The sequence below is a fragment of the Echinops telfairi genome, unplaced genomic scaffold, assembly GCF_000313985.2.
Source record: "Echinops telfairi isolate 266 unplaced genomic scaffold, ASM31398v2 ScPeMD7_8;HRSCAF=38, whole genome shotgun sequence".
In the NCBI taxonomy this organism is placed as follows: Eukaryota; Metazoa; Chordata; class Mammalia; order Afrosoricida; family Tenrecidae; genus Echinops; species Echinops telfairi.
The window spans coordinates 7,462,432-7,476,073 of NW_022103905.1; the positions used below are offsets into that span (position 1 = coordinate 7,462,432).

General features: G+C 40.9%; 1 protein-coding gene across 1 annotated transcript in view; it reads right to left on the reverse strand.

The window, feature by feature from the left end:
* Positions 1-13,642, reverse strand: part of SECISBP2L (SECIS binding protein 2 like) — a 69,415-nt gene that overhangs the window by 13,589 nt on the left and 42,184 nt on the right. Inside the window, exons 12-16 of the mRNA XM_013006373.3 lie at positions 12,294-12,460; positions 9,796-9,928; positions 7,540-7,702; positions 5,592-5,812; positions 4,452-4,606 (exon numbers count right to left, since the gene is read on the reverse strand). Of these exons, the coding sequence (XP_012861827.2) occupies positions 4,452-4,606; positions 5,592-5,812; positions 7,540-7,702; positions 9,796-9,928; positions 12,294-12,460 (839 nt within the window). The remainder of the gene's footprint in view (positions 1-4,451; positions 4,607-5,591; positions 5,813-7,539; positions 7,703-9,795; positions 9,929-12,293; positions 12,461-13,642) is intronic.

Consider the following 13,642-nt stretch of genomic DNA (forward strand, 5'->3'; position numbering starts at 1 on the left):
TAAGGCTTTCCAAATCCCTGGTTAGGTTAATTCCTAGGTTGTTTTGTTCATTTTTTATTGATTTGGGAGCTCTTTTAAAGGCATTCCTTTCTTGCTTTTCCTTTTCAGAATAATTTTTGTTAGCACAAAGGAACCCAACTGACTTCTATATAATGTAAAATATTGCTATATTCCACTAGTAATTCCAGCAGTCTTCCTGTGGGCTCTTTAGGTGACGTGATCATATGCAAATAGAGATCATTCTGCTTCTTCCTCTCATCTTTGAACACCTTTTACAATGAAGTAAGAAGAGTAACATGGCTTTTGACCCAGAGCACACCTACCGTTTTGTGATATATTGCAAATCCTCGTCTTTATGCCTATCGTTATGGCCCTATGCACTTTGGAGTGAGCCGTGCTGTCAATGAGTTTAAGAAAAAAACATTGTACAAAAAGGGTCATTGCCTTTGGAATCCCAAGGGGCAGCTCCACTCAGCCCAGCAGCAGCGGTGGGCTTGGTACCTTCTCCTGAGAACCACAGTTTTGCTTCAGGGCTAATTCCGGAGTCCCAGGATGCTTGCTCTTTAGAAATCAGTATGTATCCATAGACAAGGGAAGGAGGGTTCGCTGACTGCACACACTGACACGTTCATGGCCACCCCTGCAGCTGTTCCCCCCACGGCATTCCCCTGAAGGGTCCCTCTGACCCTGGTGCCCTGGCATTTTCTCCATGTCCTCGCACCTCAGGCGTTGATACGATTCAGCAGTACTATCTCTCAGCACCCATCTCCATTCACCTCCCCGACTCCCAACTGTAAGGCCCACAAGCCCGCAGGACCTTAGAAAATCTGGGCTCCCTCAAATTCGTTCTCTTCTTAAGTTCTGTATGGGTGTTTCCCAGCCGCATCTTAAAAGGCTTTGATGAGCAGGTGATCTCAATGTTAGCAGGTTAAGTTCTCCCGACTTGCGTACCTCCCACGCCGCCTTTCCCTGTCTTCTCAGCCGGCGATTCTTCAACTCCTCAGATGCTGCTGGAGTTTGAAGACCTCAAGTGTGAGTTTGTTTACATTCATTGCTCAGTAAGTTAGGCGTTGGGGAAGTAAATGGGAGTATTCATTTACTCTACCATCTTGCTTACCCCCAAATTAATTTTGAATCAACCTTTTAAAAGGTCTTAAAATGCTATCCATTGATAAACATCACTCTAGATTAATAACCTTTTGTTGTTGTTGTTATATTAATAACCTTATATTAATAAGTCTTATGAGCAAAGTTCTGCATGAGCAAGCTGCAAGAGGGAGATAAAGGCCTCCCAGGTGCAGAATTATTCTGAATAACTAGTTTAAGAATTTCATCTTTTAAAGGAAAACCCTCGAAAATTATAAGACCCTTTTCTCTCTTGGTTTCTCATAGCATAAAATATCCCCATCATTGGCACAGTCACAGAAGACAAATAGGTGCATAAACAAACGTGGTGAGAAAAGCTGATGGTGCCCAGCTATCAAAAGATATAGTGCCTGGGGTCTTAAAGGCTTGAAATTAAACAAGTGGCCATCTAGGAGAGAAGCAACAAGCCCACATGGAAGAAGCACACCAGCCTGTGCGATCATGAGGTGTCATTTGGACCCGGTAATAGGCATCAGAAGACCCATAACCAACAAACAAAAAACCGTATCAATGAGAACGAGAGGGGTCAGAGCAGAGACCCAAAACCCATCTGTAGACAATGGGACAGCCCCTGACAGAGGGGCCAAAAGGAAGAGTTGAGTCAACTAGGGTACAGTATAGCACTGATGAAACACAATATTCCTCTGGTTCCTTGAGGCTTCTTCAGCCCCCACTACATCATGAGCCCAGTGCTGCCTTTCACTGCAGCCTAGACTGAAGCATGTACACAGGCACAGATAAGAGATAAGAGCTCATGACACATGGAATCCAAGAACAGGAATGGGAATAGTGCTACCAGAATTACAGGGGGAAGGTGGGGAAGAGGGGAGGAAGGGGGAACCAGTCACAATGACTGACACAAAACCACAACACACCCCCACCTCCCCCACAAACAACAGAAACCATGGGGGAAGGGAGACAGCGGTCGATGTCAGATATGAAAATAATAATTTATCTTTATCAAAGGGTCATGGGTAGGGAGAGGGTAGGGGAAAAAAGAGGAGTTGATACCAAGGGCTCAATAGAAAGTAATTGTCTAGAAAAGAATGATGGCAACATATGTACAAATATGCCTGATACAACTGATGTATGAATAGCTATAAAAGTTGTAAGCGTCCCCAATAAAACGATCTTTCAATAAAACATAAAGCTCTTTTCCTGCTGCTTCTCCACCTTCCTCACAGCTGTTTGGGCTCTCTCCCTTTTTCTCCGGCCTCCGGCCCCACGGGAGCGTGTGCCGTCCCATGAATGCCCGTGTTCTTCACTGTGAAACCGGAAACCGCTTCCATCCTTTATAAAAACTCACGTGGATTACAGACCAGGCTTCACCGTGAATTTCTTTCCTGCGCAAAGCCAAGAATCGAGGTATATCCCATCTGAGGAAACTAAGAGAAATGGAAACTTCTTGCCTCTAAGACTATGCTTGGGAGTCAGCACAGTGTCATACCTGCCATATTTTATTTATTAAAGCACTCATAGAGTTTGCTTAGATTCAAAGAGAGGGAATGCAGACAAGAGCTCTTAATAGAGAAAACATCAAAGAATTAGTACCCATATTTAATTTGCCACATAAAGAAAATAAATAAATAAATAAATAAAATATATCCCCATGGACTGAAGATCTTTTTTTTAAAATCATTTTATTAGGGGCTCATACAACTCTTATCACAATCCATACATACATCAATTGTATAAAGCGCATTTGTACATTTATTGCCCTCATCATTCTCAAAACATTTCCTCTCCACTTAAGCCCCAGGCATTAGGTCCTCATTTTCCCCTCCCTCCCCACTCCCCCCTCCCTCATGAGCCCTTGATAATTTATAAATGATTATTTTGTCATAACTTGCCCTATCCGACGTCTCCCTTCACCCACTTTTCTGTTGTCCGTCCCCCAGGGAGGAGGTCACATATAGTTCCTTGTAATCAGTTCCCTCTTTCCAACCCACTCTCCCTCTACCCTCCCAGTATCGCCACTCACACCACTGGTCCTGTGGGGATCATCCGCCCTGGGCTGCCTGTATTTCCAGTTCCTATCTGTACCAGTGTACATCCTCTGGTCTAGCCAGACTTGCAAGGCAGAATTCAAGTCATGGTAGTGGGAGCGGGGAGGAAACATTTAGGAACTAGAGGAAAGTTGCATTCTTCGTCATTGCTACATTGCACCCTGACTGGCTCACCTCCTCCCCGCGACCCCTTTGCTATGGGATCTTCAGTGGCCAACTAATGGGCTTTGGGTCTGCACTCCGTACTCCCCTCATCATTCACTATGGTTAAGATTTTTTTTTGTTCTGATGATGCCTTATACCTGATCCCTTCGACACCTCGTGGTTGCATAGGCTGGTGTGCTTCTTCCATGTGGGCTTTGCTGCTTCTGAGCTAGATGGCCGCTTGTTTACCTTCAAGCTTGTAAGACCCCAGACGCTATATCTTTTAATAGCTGGGCACCATCAGCTTTCTTCACCACATTTGCTTATTCATCTGCTTTGTCTTTAGCAGTGTGTCGGGAAGGTGAGCATCATAGAATGCCAATTTAATAGAAGAAAGTATTCTTGCATTGACGGAGTACTTGAGTGGAGGCCCAATGTCCTTCTGCTACCTTAATACTAAACTTATAAATATAGGCACATAGATCTATTTCCCCATCCTCATATAAATATATTTGCATAGTACATGTCTTTATCTAGACCTCTATAAATGCCCTTTGCCTCCCAGTTCTTTCCTCTATTTCCCTTGATTCTCCTCCTGTCCCACTATCATGCTCAGTCCCCACCAGGATTTCAGCCCTTCCTCTTTGTTACATTCCCCTTGATCATGCCCTACCAGGTCTCTCATACCCACCTCCCCACCAATTTGGATCGCTTGTTGTTCCCTTGTCCCTGGGTTTGTTAACACCTCTTCCCTTCCCCCCACCTCCTCCTCTCCCATGTCCCCCCGAACTGTTGGTCCTGTTGTTTTCTCCTCCAGATTGTTCATCCAGCCTATTCTTATATCGTGCAATTTTTGGATATTTTTACTTAGCAATTAAAGGCATTATCAAGTACTCTTAATTAAGCCCAAAAGAAAATACCACATTAGCAGAAATGGGAACTAAAACCTTCAAAATGCTAAAAAATTAACCTACATAAATGTCTCACCACCTCTTGGAAAAGAACAACAAAAAGGAAATGTACTACTGGAGAATTTTCCACTCGCTGAGAGTCATCATCTCACTTCTTCAAGCGCATAAACACACTCTGGCCTGTGTGGAAGAAAATACGCTGAGGGGTGTGGCGGGGGAGGGAATGTGTTTTCTGAATCCTTACCTCGGCACCAGAGTAGCTGAAGATCCCCACTACACTAACAGGAACCAGCTTGTTCACACAGCGTCCTAGAGCTTTTCTTCCAAGGGCAAACACAAAAGGAATTTCTTGCTCCCGTGCCATGGCTATGACATTATAGAGAGCCTCATCCAAGCCACCTAAGAAGATCATCATACATCAAGGTTTTAGTCCCTAAATGAAGCTAATCGAACATCCGACAGCTAAAATATGAAACACAGTACAAAATGACTCTAAAATTCCAAACTCAAGCGCACTGCCATTGAATCTATTCCACTCACAGCGACCCTACAGTGCAAACTAGAGCTGGAAAATGAGTCTATAATGGCTTGTTACTCTTAACGATTCCACACATTCTTCTAAATAAACTTATACTACACATGGAACTAAATATTTCACATTTTCTTTCCAAATTCCTTCACAAGTGTTTTTATCTCAACATAGGAGTCAAATTATAATTCAGCAACCATTTACTAAAAAGAAAACGTATTAGAAAAAAAGAAAAATTCAGAATTGTTAAAAGTGGCTCTCTTTTGAATCTCTCAGTTCAACAGTGGGCTATTACAATATAATGAGACAGATTATATGTAATACTGATTTTCTTGTTTATCTCTAATAGAAATGCCTCTTACTAGTCGTACTACGACTCAATGCAATTCTTCCCCCAGAGCTACACACAGTGCATGGCATGGGAAAGCACTCATGGGCCAGCTCACTCAGGAGATTTAGTATGTAACTACCGGCTTCTAAGAGAGAAATCTCTACAACAAGCACCAACACACACTGTGGATGTTTTCCTAATTCATCAGAGCAAAGTAATATAAAAATGTGTAAAGCAGAACTGCAGAGGTAAAGATATGTACTCTTACTAGTTCCTACTCTGTCCATAAGAGGAGGGAGATATTTGATGAACTCAATCTAAATCTTACACAAACGTGAATATTTTCTTTAGCACCCAACCTCAATTATATTCCTTAATTTTCATATTGTAAGATCTACATTTCCTTCTTCATACACAATATTTTGTTTTTACCTAAACCCCACTGAGCAAGACATGGCTTCCACTGTATACAGTGAACCGTTCTAAATATATACCAAAATACTACAAGAGAAAAGAGTTCTTACCTTTTGACTGGATTTTTTCACAGTTGGGAGAAATTATCACACACTTGATCTTGTTTAACTTCATATGCTTGGTCACCTCCCTTAGGCCCATGACCAGTCGCCGCCTTGCTTTCGCTCTTGCAGGGTCCTTCTGGTAAATCCGTTCCTGGAAACTGACCAGCTCTTGGAGAAGCAGAGTCACACATTCATCAATCTCTTTACAGAGAACCTGATTACAATACCTGGAAAGGAAAGCAAAAACAGATCCAAAGTTATTTTCCTGTGACTACGAAATTACTTTAGGAAAAACATTAGACCCAGCAAGAGGTTTTCATAAAATGTGAAGTCTTGATTAAAGCTTCCTAAATCTTTCAGTCAATTCTGAAAAACAGAGAAGTGATTTGGATTGTCAGTTTCTAAATTCCATCAGAATGGCTTTTTACATAAGGGAGAATAACCTCTAGGAAGCATTAACCAAACTCATAATTTATTGAAGTATCAAAATTATTTACAGTAGTAAAAACATGTAATTCCACAGAAGCTTATTTAAGGCCCTCATGCCAAAAACTCATCCTCCAGGTTTGGGTAAATTGTGATCTCTAGGCATTGGCTTACTAGTTTATACAAATAAGGAACTAGCCAAAAGAGCCAATGATCCCTCTAATTGTGAAATTCTATGGTTATAGAAGACGAACTCGATAATTAAACTGAAGTCAAACCCAATGATTACACGGAAGACTTCCTTAGAGGTAAGTCACATGCTTTATGTTGGACCAAACAATAGAATGGGGCTCTTTCTGAGATCATATATGGCTAAACTAAAAGGAGGAAAAAACCCTGAAAACAAGTAAGTGTGAGGCTGCTTTATTTCAGGGGTAAGGAAACTATTCAATTTTACATACTCCCTCATCTCTACTACAAGCAAGCCCTGTAACTGGAAGATTTGGTATAACGCCTAATCTGGAAATAACCAGGCAAGCAAATTTCTACCTCTAAGTTATAAAATTGAAAAAAAATCTATGTCCACGCTTCTTCAGTACAAAAACAAATTTAGTTGGGCACTGTTTTTATGCTTATGAGAAAAATAAGTACAAGTGAAATACAACCTCAGAGGAAACAGAGTAACTGGCCAGATTTAGGAAGCAGAGTAAGTACCATACTTGAAATTTGCAAAATTGAAGTGCTACATTAGAAAAGGCATTTTTCCTTTCCTTCAAGCTGTCCATTTCATACATATGGAACATTCGTCTCCCCACTGCTTCATTTGCTCCACATGTTACTTGACATTCAACTGACTTCAAAGATCCAGACAGGCAGGACTGGCTCAAGAAAAGGGAACAGTCAGTCTGTAGGTTGAAAATTGTATCGACTGTTCTTTCCCCAAGGTGCTTTCATAGGCGCCATCTGTACATGTAAATTAAGACAACTACCTGAATGTCAAATTCCAAAGTCCTTCACAGAAGAACCACTAACTTTAAGGTTATTCACAGAAAATGGTGTCATTTTTGTTATTCCCCTGGCACATAAATTATCTCAATTTTAGAACAGAAAGAAGCATTTTCTCAAAATCAAGTGCATTTTATGTACTAAATCCACTTCATGCAAACAGGGTCTTAGAAACCAATTCATTGGTTAGAGGTCTTTTTGGGGGGGTTTTGAAGCGTGAATAATATGAAGTAGTAAAAACATTTTGGGAGTAAAATTTACTCTGGCACTTTCAGGATTAGGTTTAATAGGCTAAATCTCTAGAGTACACGCACTATCTGACATACAGAGAATACATTTACTGTCAGGTCACTTTCACGTGATCACTGACCATTGAAAAAAAATCCTGTTACCCAAAATATGAAAAATTTCAGCAACTTGAAGATCTTCAGCATTTTGTCTGCTTGACTGAGTAAGTAAGAATAACCGAAACTTAAAACTAGCCAATCTCCCTAACAAGGGATAAAAAAAACCCAAAACTCACTCTCTAAATCTTTTGCTGTGGATTTTGGTGATTGTTGAAGACGCCATTGGGCTGCCTATCCCAGAACTAGCAGGAGAGCCTTGTGACACAGGTGTCATGCAATACGGCGAATTCTGACTTGCTGGAGAGAGTGAAGTATCACTGGGCATGCTCAGTCCAGTATCTGGGGGACACACAGAGAGCGGAGAGAACTTAGAAACTTACAATACTGAAAAACTCCATTACATATCAAAATAACCTAGAATGTCAACTGAGTTAGGCATTTTTCATATCAAAATAAACAATGTTCATAAACTACAAAAATAAAGTCTTATTATCTATTAGAATATATTCCTTAAATAAAAAATCAAACCGTCTGGAAGACGAAAGACCGTACTCTCTAAAGCATAATTTCCTGGGGAATCTGAATTAAAGAACAATGGTATCAACCTCTGAAATTCTTTCCAGCTAAACTCAAGAAATAAAAACTTGTAAATTTAAGTAATTAACTAGCAAAGTTACACATAAATCTTCTTATTTCTGTTATCAAAGTGAAAATTCTTTGCTAACATGATCAATAAACTATAGTCATCATTATCCATAACCATGTAACTGAAGTATACATGGTAGATGTTTATAAGCAATTCTTGAACTAAAGATGGAGACATTTAAATAGGGAATCTTTTTAAAATTTATTTATTTTTAAACCATTTTATTGGGGGCTCGTACAATTCTTATCACAATCCATACATCCATCCATTGTGTCAAACACACATGTACATTTGTTGCCATCATCATTCTCAAAACATTTGCTTTCTACTTGAGCCCTTAATATCGGCAGCTCATTTCCCCTCTCCCTCCCCACTCCCCCTCCCTCAAGAACCCTTCATAATTCATAAATTATTATTTTGTCATATGTTACACTGTCCGACGTCTCCTCCCGCCCTCTTCTCTGTTGTCCATCCCCCACAAGGAGTAGGCTATACATAGATTCTTGTAATCGATTCCCCCTTTCTACCCCACATTCCCTCCACCCTCCAGGCATCGCCACTCTCACCACTGGTACTGAATTCCCTGTGTTTCCAGTTGCTATCTGTACCAATGCATATCCTCTGGTCTAGCCAGATTTGTAAGATAGAATTGGGATCATGATGGGGGGGGGGCATTTAAGAACTAGAGGAAAGTTATATGTTTCATCGTTGCTACCCTGCACCCTGACTGGCTCATTTCCTCCCCACAAACCTTGAGTAAGGGGGTGTCCAGTTGCCTACTGATGGGCTTTGAGTCTCCATTCTGCATTCACCCACATTTACAATGATATGGTTTTTTGTTCTTTGATGCTTGATACCTGATCCCCTCAACAGCTCGTGGTAGGGAATCATATTAAACAGAATTCAGGGTAATCCTACCAATTATGTCATAGTTGAACAATTCTCAGAAGCAAATTCGTTTTGTAAATACAATGGAACTGTTGATTATTCTATGAATAAATAAGGTTGTAATATGTTACCAAAACTCTAGGAACAATTACATATACCAGCAGAAAAGAAACTTCAGCTAGATCTCTCAATTAGCATTTCTTCTTTGATGGTAGTAATACATTTCAGAAGAAATCTGCAAGACTGCTGAGGTGCGCACCAGGCGCATTATGTGCTGGTCCTGAATGACTGACTCACAGGACTCTTAGGGCAGAATAAGCAGTAATTTCATAAAAGGAAGAAAGTAAACGCAAATGAATTATAGTAAAAGATAATCAATTATGATCATTACTATGATAAATAAAAATGAGAAGGAAAAAATAATTTCAGAGGAAAACTGCATTGATGGTAGTCTTTTTAAAAAAAATAATTTTATTGGGGGCTTGTACAACTGTTATCACAATCCACACCTACATCCATTGTGTCAAGCACTTTTGTACATTTGTTTCCCTCATCATTCTCAAAACATTTGCTTTCTACTTGAGTCCTTGGTATCAGCTCCTTATTTTTTCCCCTCCCTCCCCGCTCCCCCCATGGTAGTCCTAAAGTTGAGGGTTTACACCAAATTATGGATTAAAGCTTCAAAATATCATAGACTTACTATTTAACATCTGTCCCTCCCCACTTTTTAACGACCTCCCTAAAAGAAGCATCCTCAAAATAAACCAATCTGAAAAATAAAAATTAGATGAAACGTGAAGTACATTCTCCAAATTAGGTGCATAACTAGTAATGAAATATGTAACTGAAGTATTCTGGGACATTCCATGGAAGTAGAGAAAAAAATGCAAGCTCTTACCTTCTTGGGAAACAATCTCCTGAGGCACAGCATCATTAAAGTCTAACTGCACATCGACTGGTTCCTCGGATCCCAAAAGATTGTGGTCCACAGTTAAGCGCCCCTTCTTTTCCTCTCTTTCTTTCAAAATAACCTAAAAGTCATTGTCAGCCTTTAATTGCGAATAACTCTTTAAGCATGCACTGAATGGTTACATGTACTTGATCACGCAGGTACAGTAACGTGGAGCGACTATGAGGATGGCGCAGCCCTGAGCAGTGTTCCGCTCTGTTGTGTGCAGCGTCGCCATAGGTTAGAACCAACACGAAGGCACCTAACAACAGTGATGGCGGCAGCAAAAGATGGGCATGCGGATATTAGCTGACGGTCTGTTTTTCAGAAGTAGAAACTGTCAGCCAAAAGAGTGAATGCAACTTTGGGCACTGTAAGTGGGTGCCTCCAAAATAAAAGGAGGCAATTTTACCTCAAAAGACTCTAGATTCCAAACCAAATCTGCTAAGTTCATTGAATGACTGAGTGATTTCAATTATTCTCTTTGTGACTACTGAGACCAAATGGTTAACATTTATTGACTCAAAAGCAAAAGTAAAAAGGCAAGAGGGGAAGGGAAGCTAGATCAATGAAAAGAGAACAAACAGAAAGGAAATAATACTGACACAGTGTAAAAATTGTACTGGTGGTGTGGAACAATTTGTATAAAGCGCTTGGGTCTCAGGCAAATACAAAAGCGTAATGCTAAGGAACACTACTCTTAGTAGCAAGTTGCAAAAATAAATATTCCTCAAATTTTAGATTTGTCAATGAGTAAAATGGTGATTTCAAAACAGATGATTATTTCTCTGCTTAAAAAGAAAACATCCCTAGCAATCAAATAACAGTAATACATATGAAAAGACTTTATAGTTTTTAATGCTTGCTCAAAAACTTCCTAGTAAGGTGGGGACTCGATGGAAGTGTTACCAATCTCCCTGGTGGCTTGGCTTTCTTCAGAAAGAGGCAGCCAATCAGCGCTTGTACATCTAGCAAGGGAAACCAAAGGCACTGCCGAGCAAGCCATGAACGTCCTGTCAAAATGCCACTGCAAGGTTTATCCAACACAAAGACCAATGTTCACACAGTTGCAACCGTGGCTTCCCTACAATTTCCAACCTAGTAGTCAATGTTCTAGAAAAGAAACTTAAGAAATTCTGAGATTCTCCTTAATGGCACTGTTGCTCCAGCTGGCGCTGAAACGTTACATAAAGCAAATTGCTTCTTGATGCAAAAAGTGCTGAGCAGCGCAGCAGCATCCCTTTCTGGGTTTACGGCCTTCACAGCTCCCTTCTCCGTAAGACAAATGGATTCTTAGAGGGTTGTTTTGTTCTGAACAAGCCTGATGCTAAAATAAAGCCATTTTTCTATTTGGTTGCTCTTGTTGGGTGCTAGTTCACAAATGAATATATTTGGGGGTGTGGTGATCAAAGTGGAGTTATTTTTGATGTATGAGGGGGCTTCAGAAAGTTCATAGAAAAAGTCCATTATATGTTAGCTCAATTTTTCAAAACTTTTTGAAGCCTTATAAATGTTTCCTACTTGGGAAAAAGTTGTGGTATCCTGGTTATCAATATTAAAATACTGACTAAACAGATGATTGGCCTCTAGCTTAAAAAGAAAAATAGCACACACACACACACACACACACACACACACAGGAAGAAAAATACCTGAGGAGCATACTAGCTTCCCCTTCAAATTATGGATAATTTGTATTATCCATAAGGTTTTAAAAACAGAGGACACAGAGCTATATTTGATATCCACTTCCCAATTTACAATAATTTGAACCGGGTCTATCTCATTCTGATCCTAAAGCTATTGCAGGAGGGTAGATAGTACGCCACACCTCTGGCTGAGGAGGTAAAACTCGCCTCCTCCGGTACCCTGGACATGTCAGGAGAGACAATCCCTGCAGGCCATCGGGCTGGTAAGTGGAGGTCTCACTGCAAAGGAGAAAGTTACCCCAGTAAGAGGGATTGACAAGGGGCTACAACACTGGGCTGAATCCTAAGAATTGCAGGGATGGTGCAGGACCAGGCGAGGTTTCACTCTGCTGGGCATGTGTGGGAACCGGCTCCACAGCACCTACCAAGACAGCTGCGGCAGGTGAGACAAACAGAAAGAAGGTGTGCCTACAGCTTCGCACCAGGCAGCGAAATCAGTACTAGAATCCAGAGCTTCAGGCTCTTTCTTAGCCCTTAATGTATTTTTGGATGCTAAATGTTTTAAAGTTTGGTGTTTTTTTCCCCTAAAACTTATAGAAATAATTCATGCTTCTGAGCCATATTCCAACAAGACAGATGCAGTGCTACTGACACCCCCAAACTCAAATTAACAAGTAAGATGCATGCATATCTAAGGAAGGCTGCACAGTAATTTGCTAGTTAAAAGAACAAAGCCACTTTTGTAAAACAAATTTAAACCTTTACAGTATTCTGTAAAATAACAACCCTACATTTTACCTTTTTAAGTGCTGTAGGTCGTTTTAGTTTTGCAATTTCCTTCTCTTTTCCTTTTTTTGCTTTGGAAGAAGCAAAATCCACAGAACTTAAGGAGGTTAAACAGGATTGACTTTTGGTCGGCGGTTTTCTGCTTGGAGAGTCTCTCCTGTGAAAAGCAGCTGTGGCCACTAGAGTGAAGCAGGAACATAGTTGGACTATTACAGCGAGTCCACAGTTTCAGTTTCCAATGACAAGTCTAAAAAAACAGAACTGCTTCCCATGGAAAAAAATAGAAATCATCATAGTGGGAGCAAGTATATGGACCCAGATACACAGCACAAGAGAAAGACCAACCAGTGAACTTGGTTTAGCAGCCTAAAGCGGCAGTGTGTGCGTATTTCTGCCCCACGACAACACTCGGCACGGCAAATCTTGGCCACGAAGACTGTGACATAACCTTCGGTCAGAACTTGCTGCCCTTCATTATTATTTAACAATTATTTTACACCTGGTAAACTAATTCTCCAAATGACTACCCACGGTCCTGGCACATTCCTCCCTTTTTATCTCAACTCTCAACGAACTCTAGCCGAGATGCTACCCATACAAACTTACCAACCGCCTGAGAGGTGACAGAGCAGGCGTCCATATCCCTACTCCTGCCCAAAGCTCCACAACCACCCCTCCCCTGCTCTAACTCCATCTCAGTACCTGCTTTTTTTAAAAAGTAATTTAAAACATTTTTTTGTGGGATCATCACAATCCATCCATCCATCCATCCATTGTGTCAAGCACCTTTGTACATTTGTTGCCATCACCATTGTCAAAACATTTTCTACTTGAGCCCTTGGTATCAGCTCCTCATTTCACCCCTTCCCCACCGAACCCTTGATTTATCTATCCTGGATTCCATTTCCAGCTCTTATCTGTACCCAAGTACATGCTCTGGAGTAGCAGATTTGTAAAGTAGAACTGGAATCATGATAGTGGCGGGGAGGGGGTCGGAGCATTAAAGAACTAGAGGAAAGTTTTATGTTTCTTTGCACTGCACCCTGACTGGCTCGTCTCCTCCCCGCGACCCTTCTGTAAGGGGATGTCCAGTTGTCTACAGATGGGCTTTGGGTCTCCACTCCACACTCCCCCTCATTCACAATGATGTGGTTTTTTTGTTCTGGGTCTTTGATGCCCGATACCTGATCCCATTGACACCTCATGATCACACAGGCTGATGTGCTTTTTCCATGTGGACTTAGTTGCTTCTCAGCTAGATGGCCACTTGTTTATCTCCAAGTCTTTAAGACCCCAGGTGCTATATCTTTTGATAGCTGGGCACCATTAGCTTCCTTCACATTTGCTTATGCATCCATTTT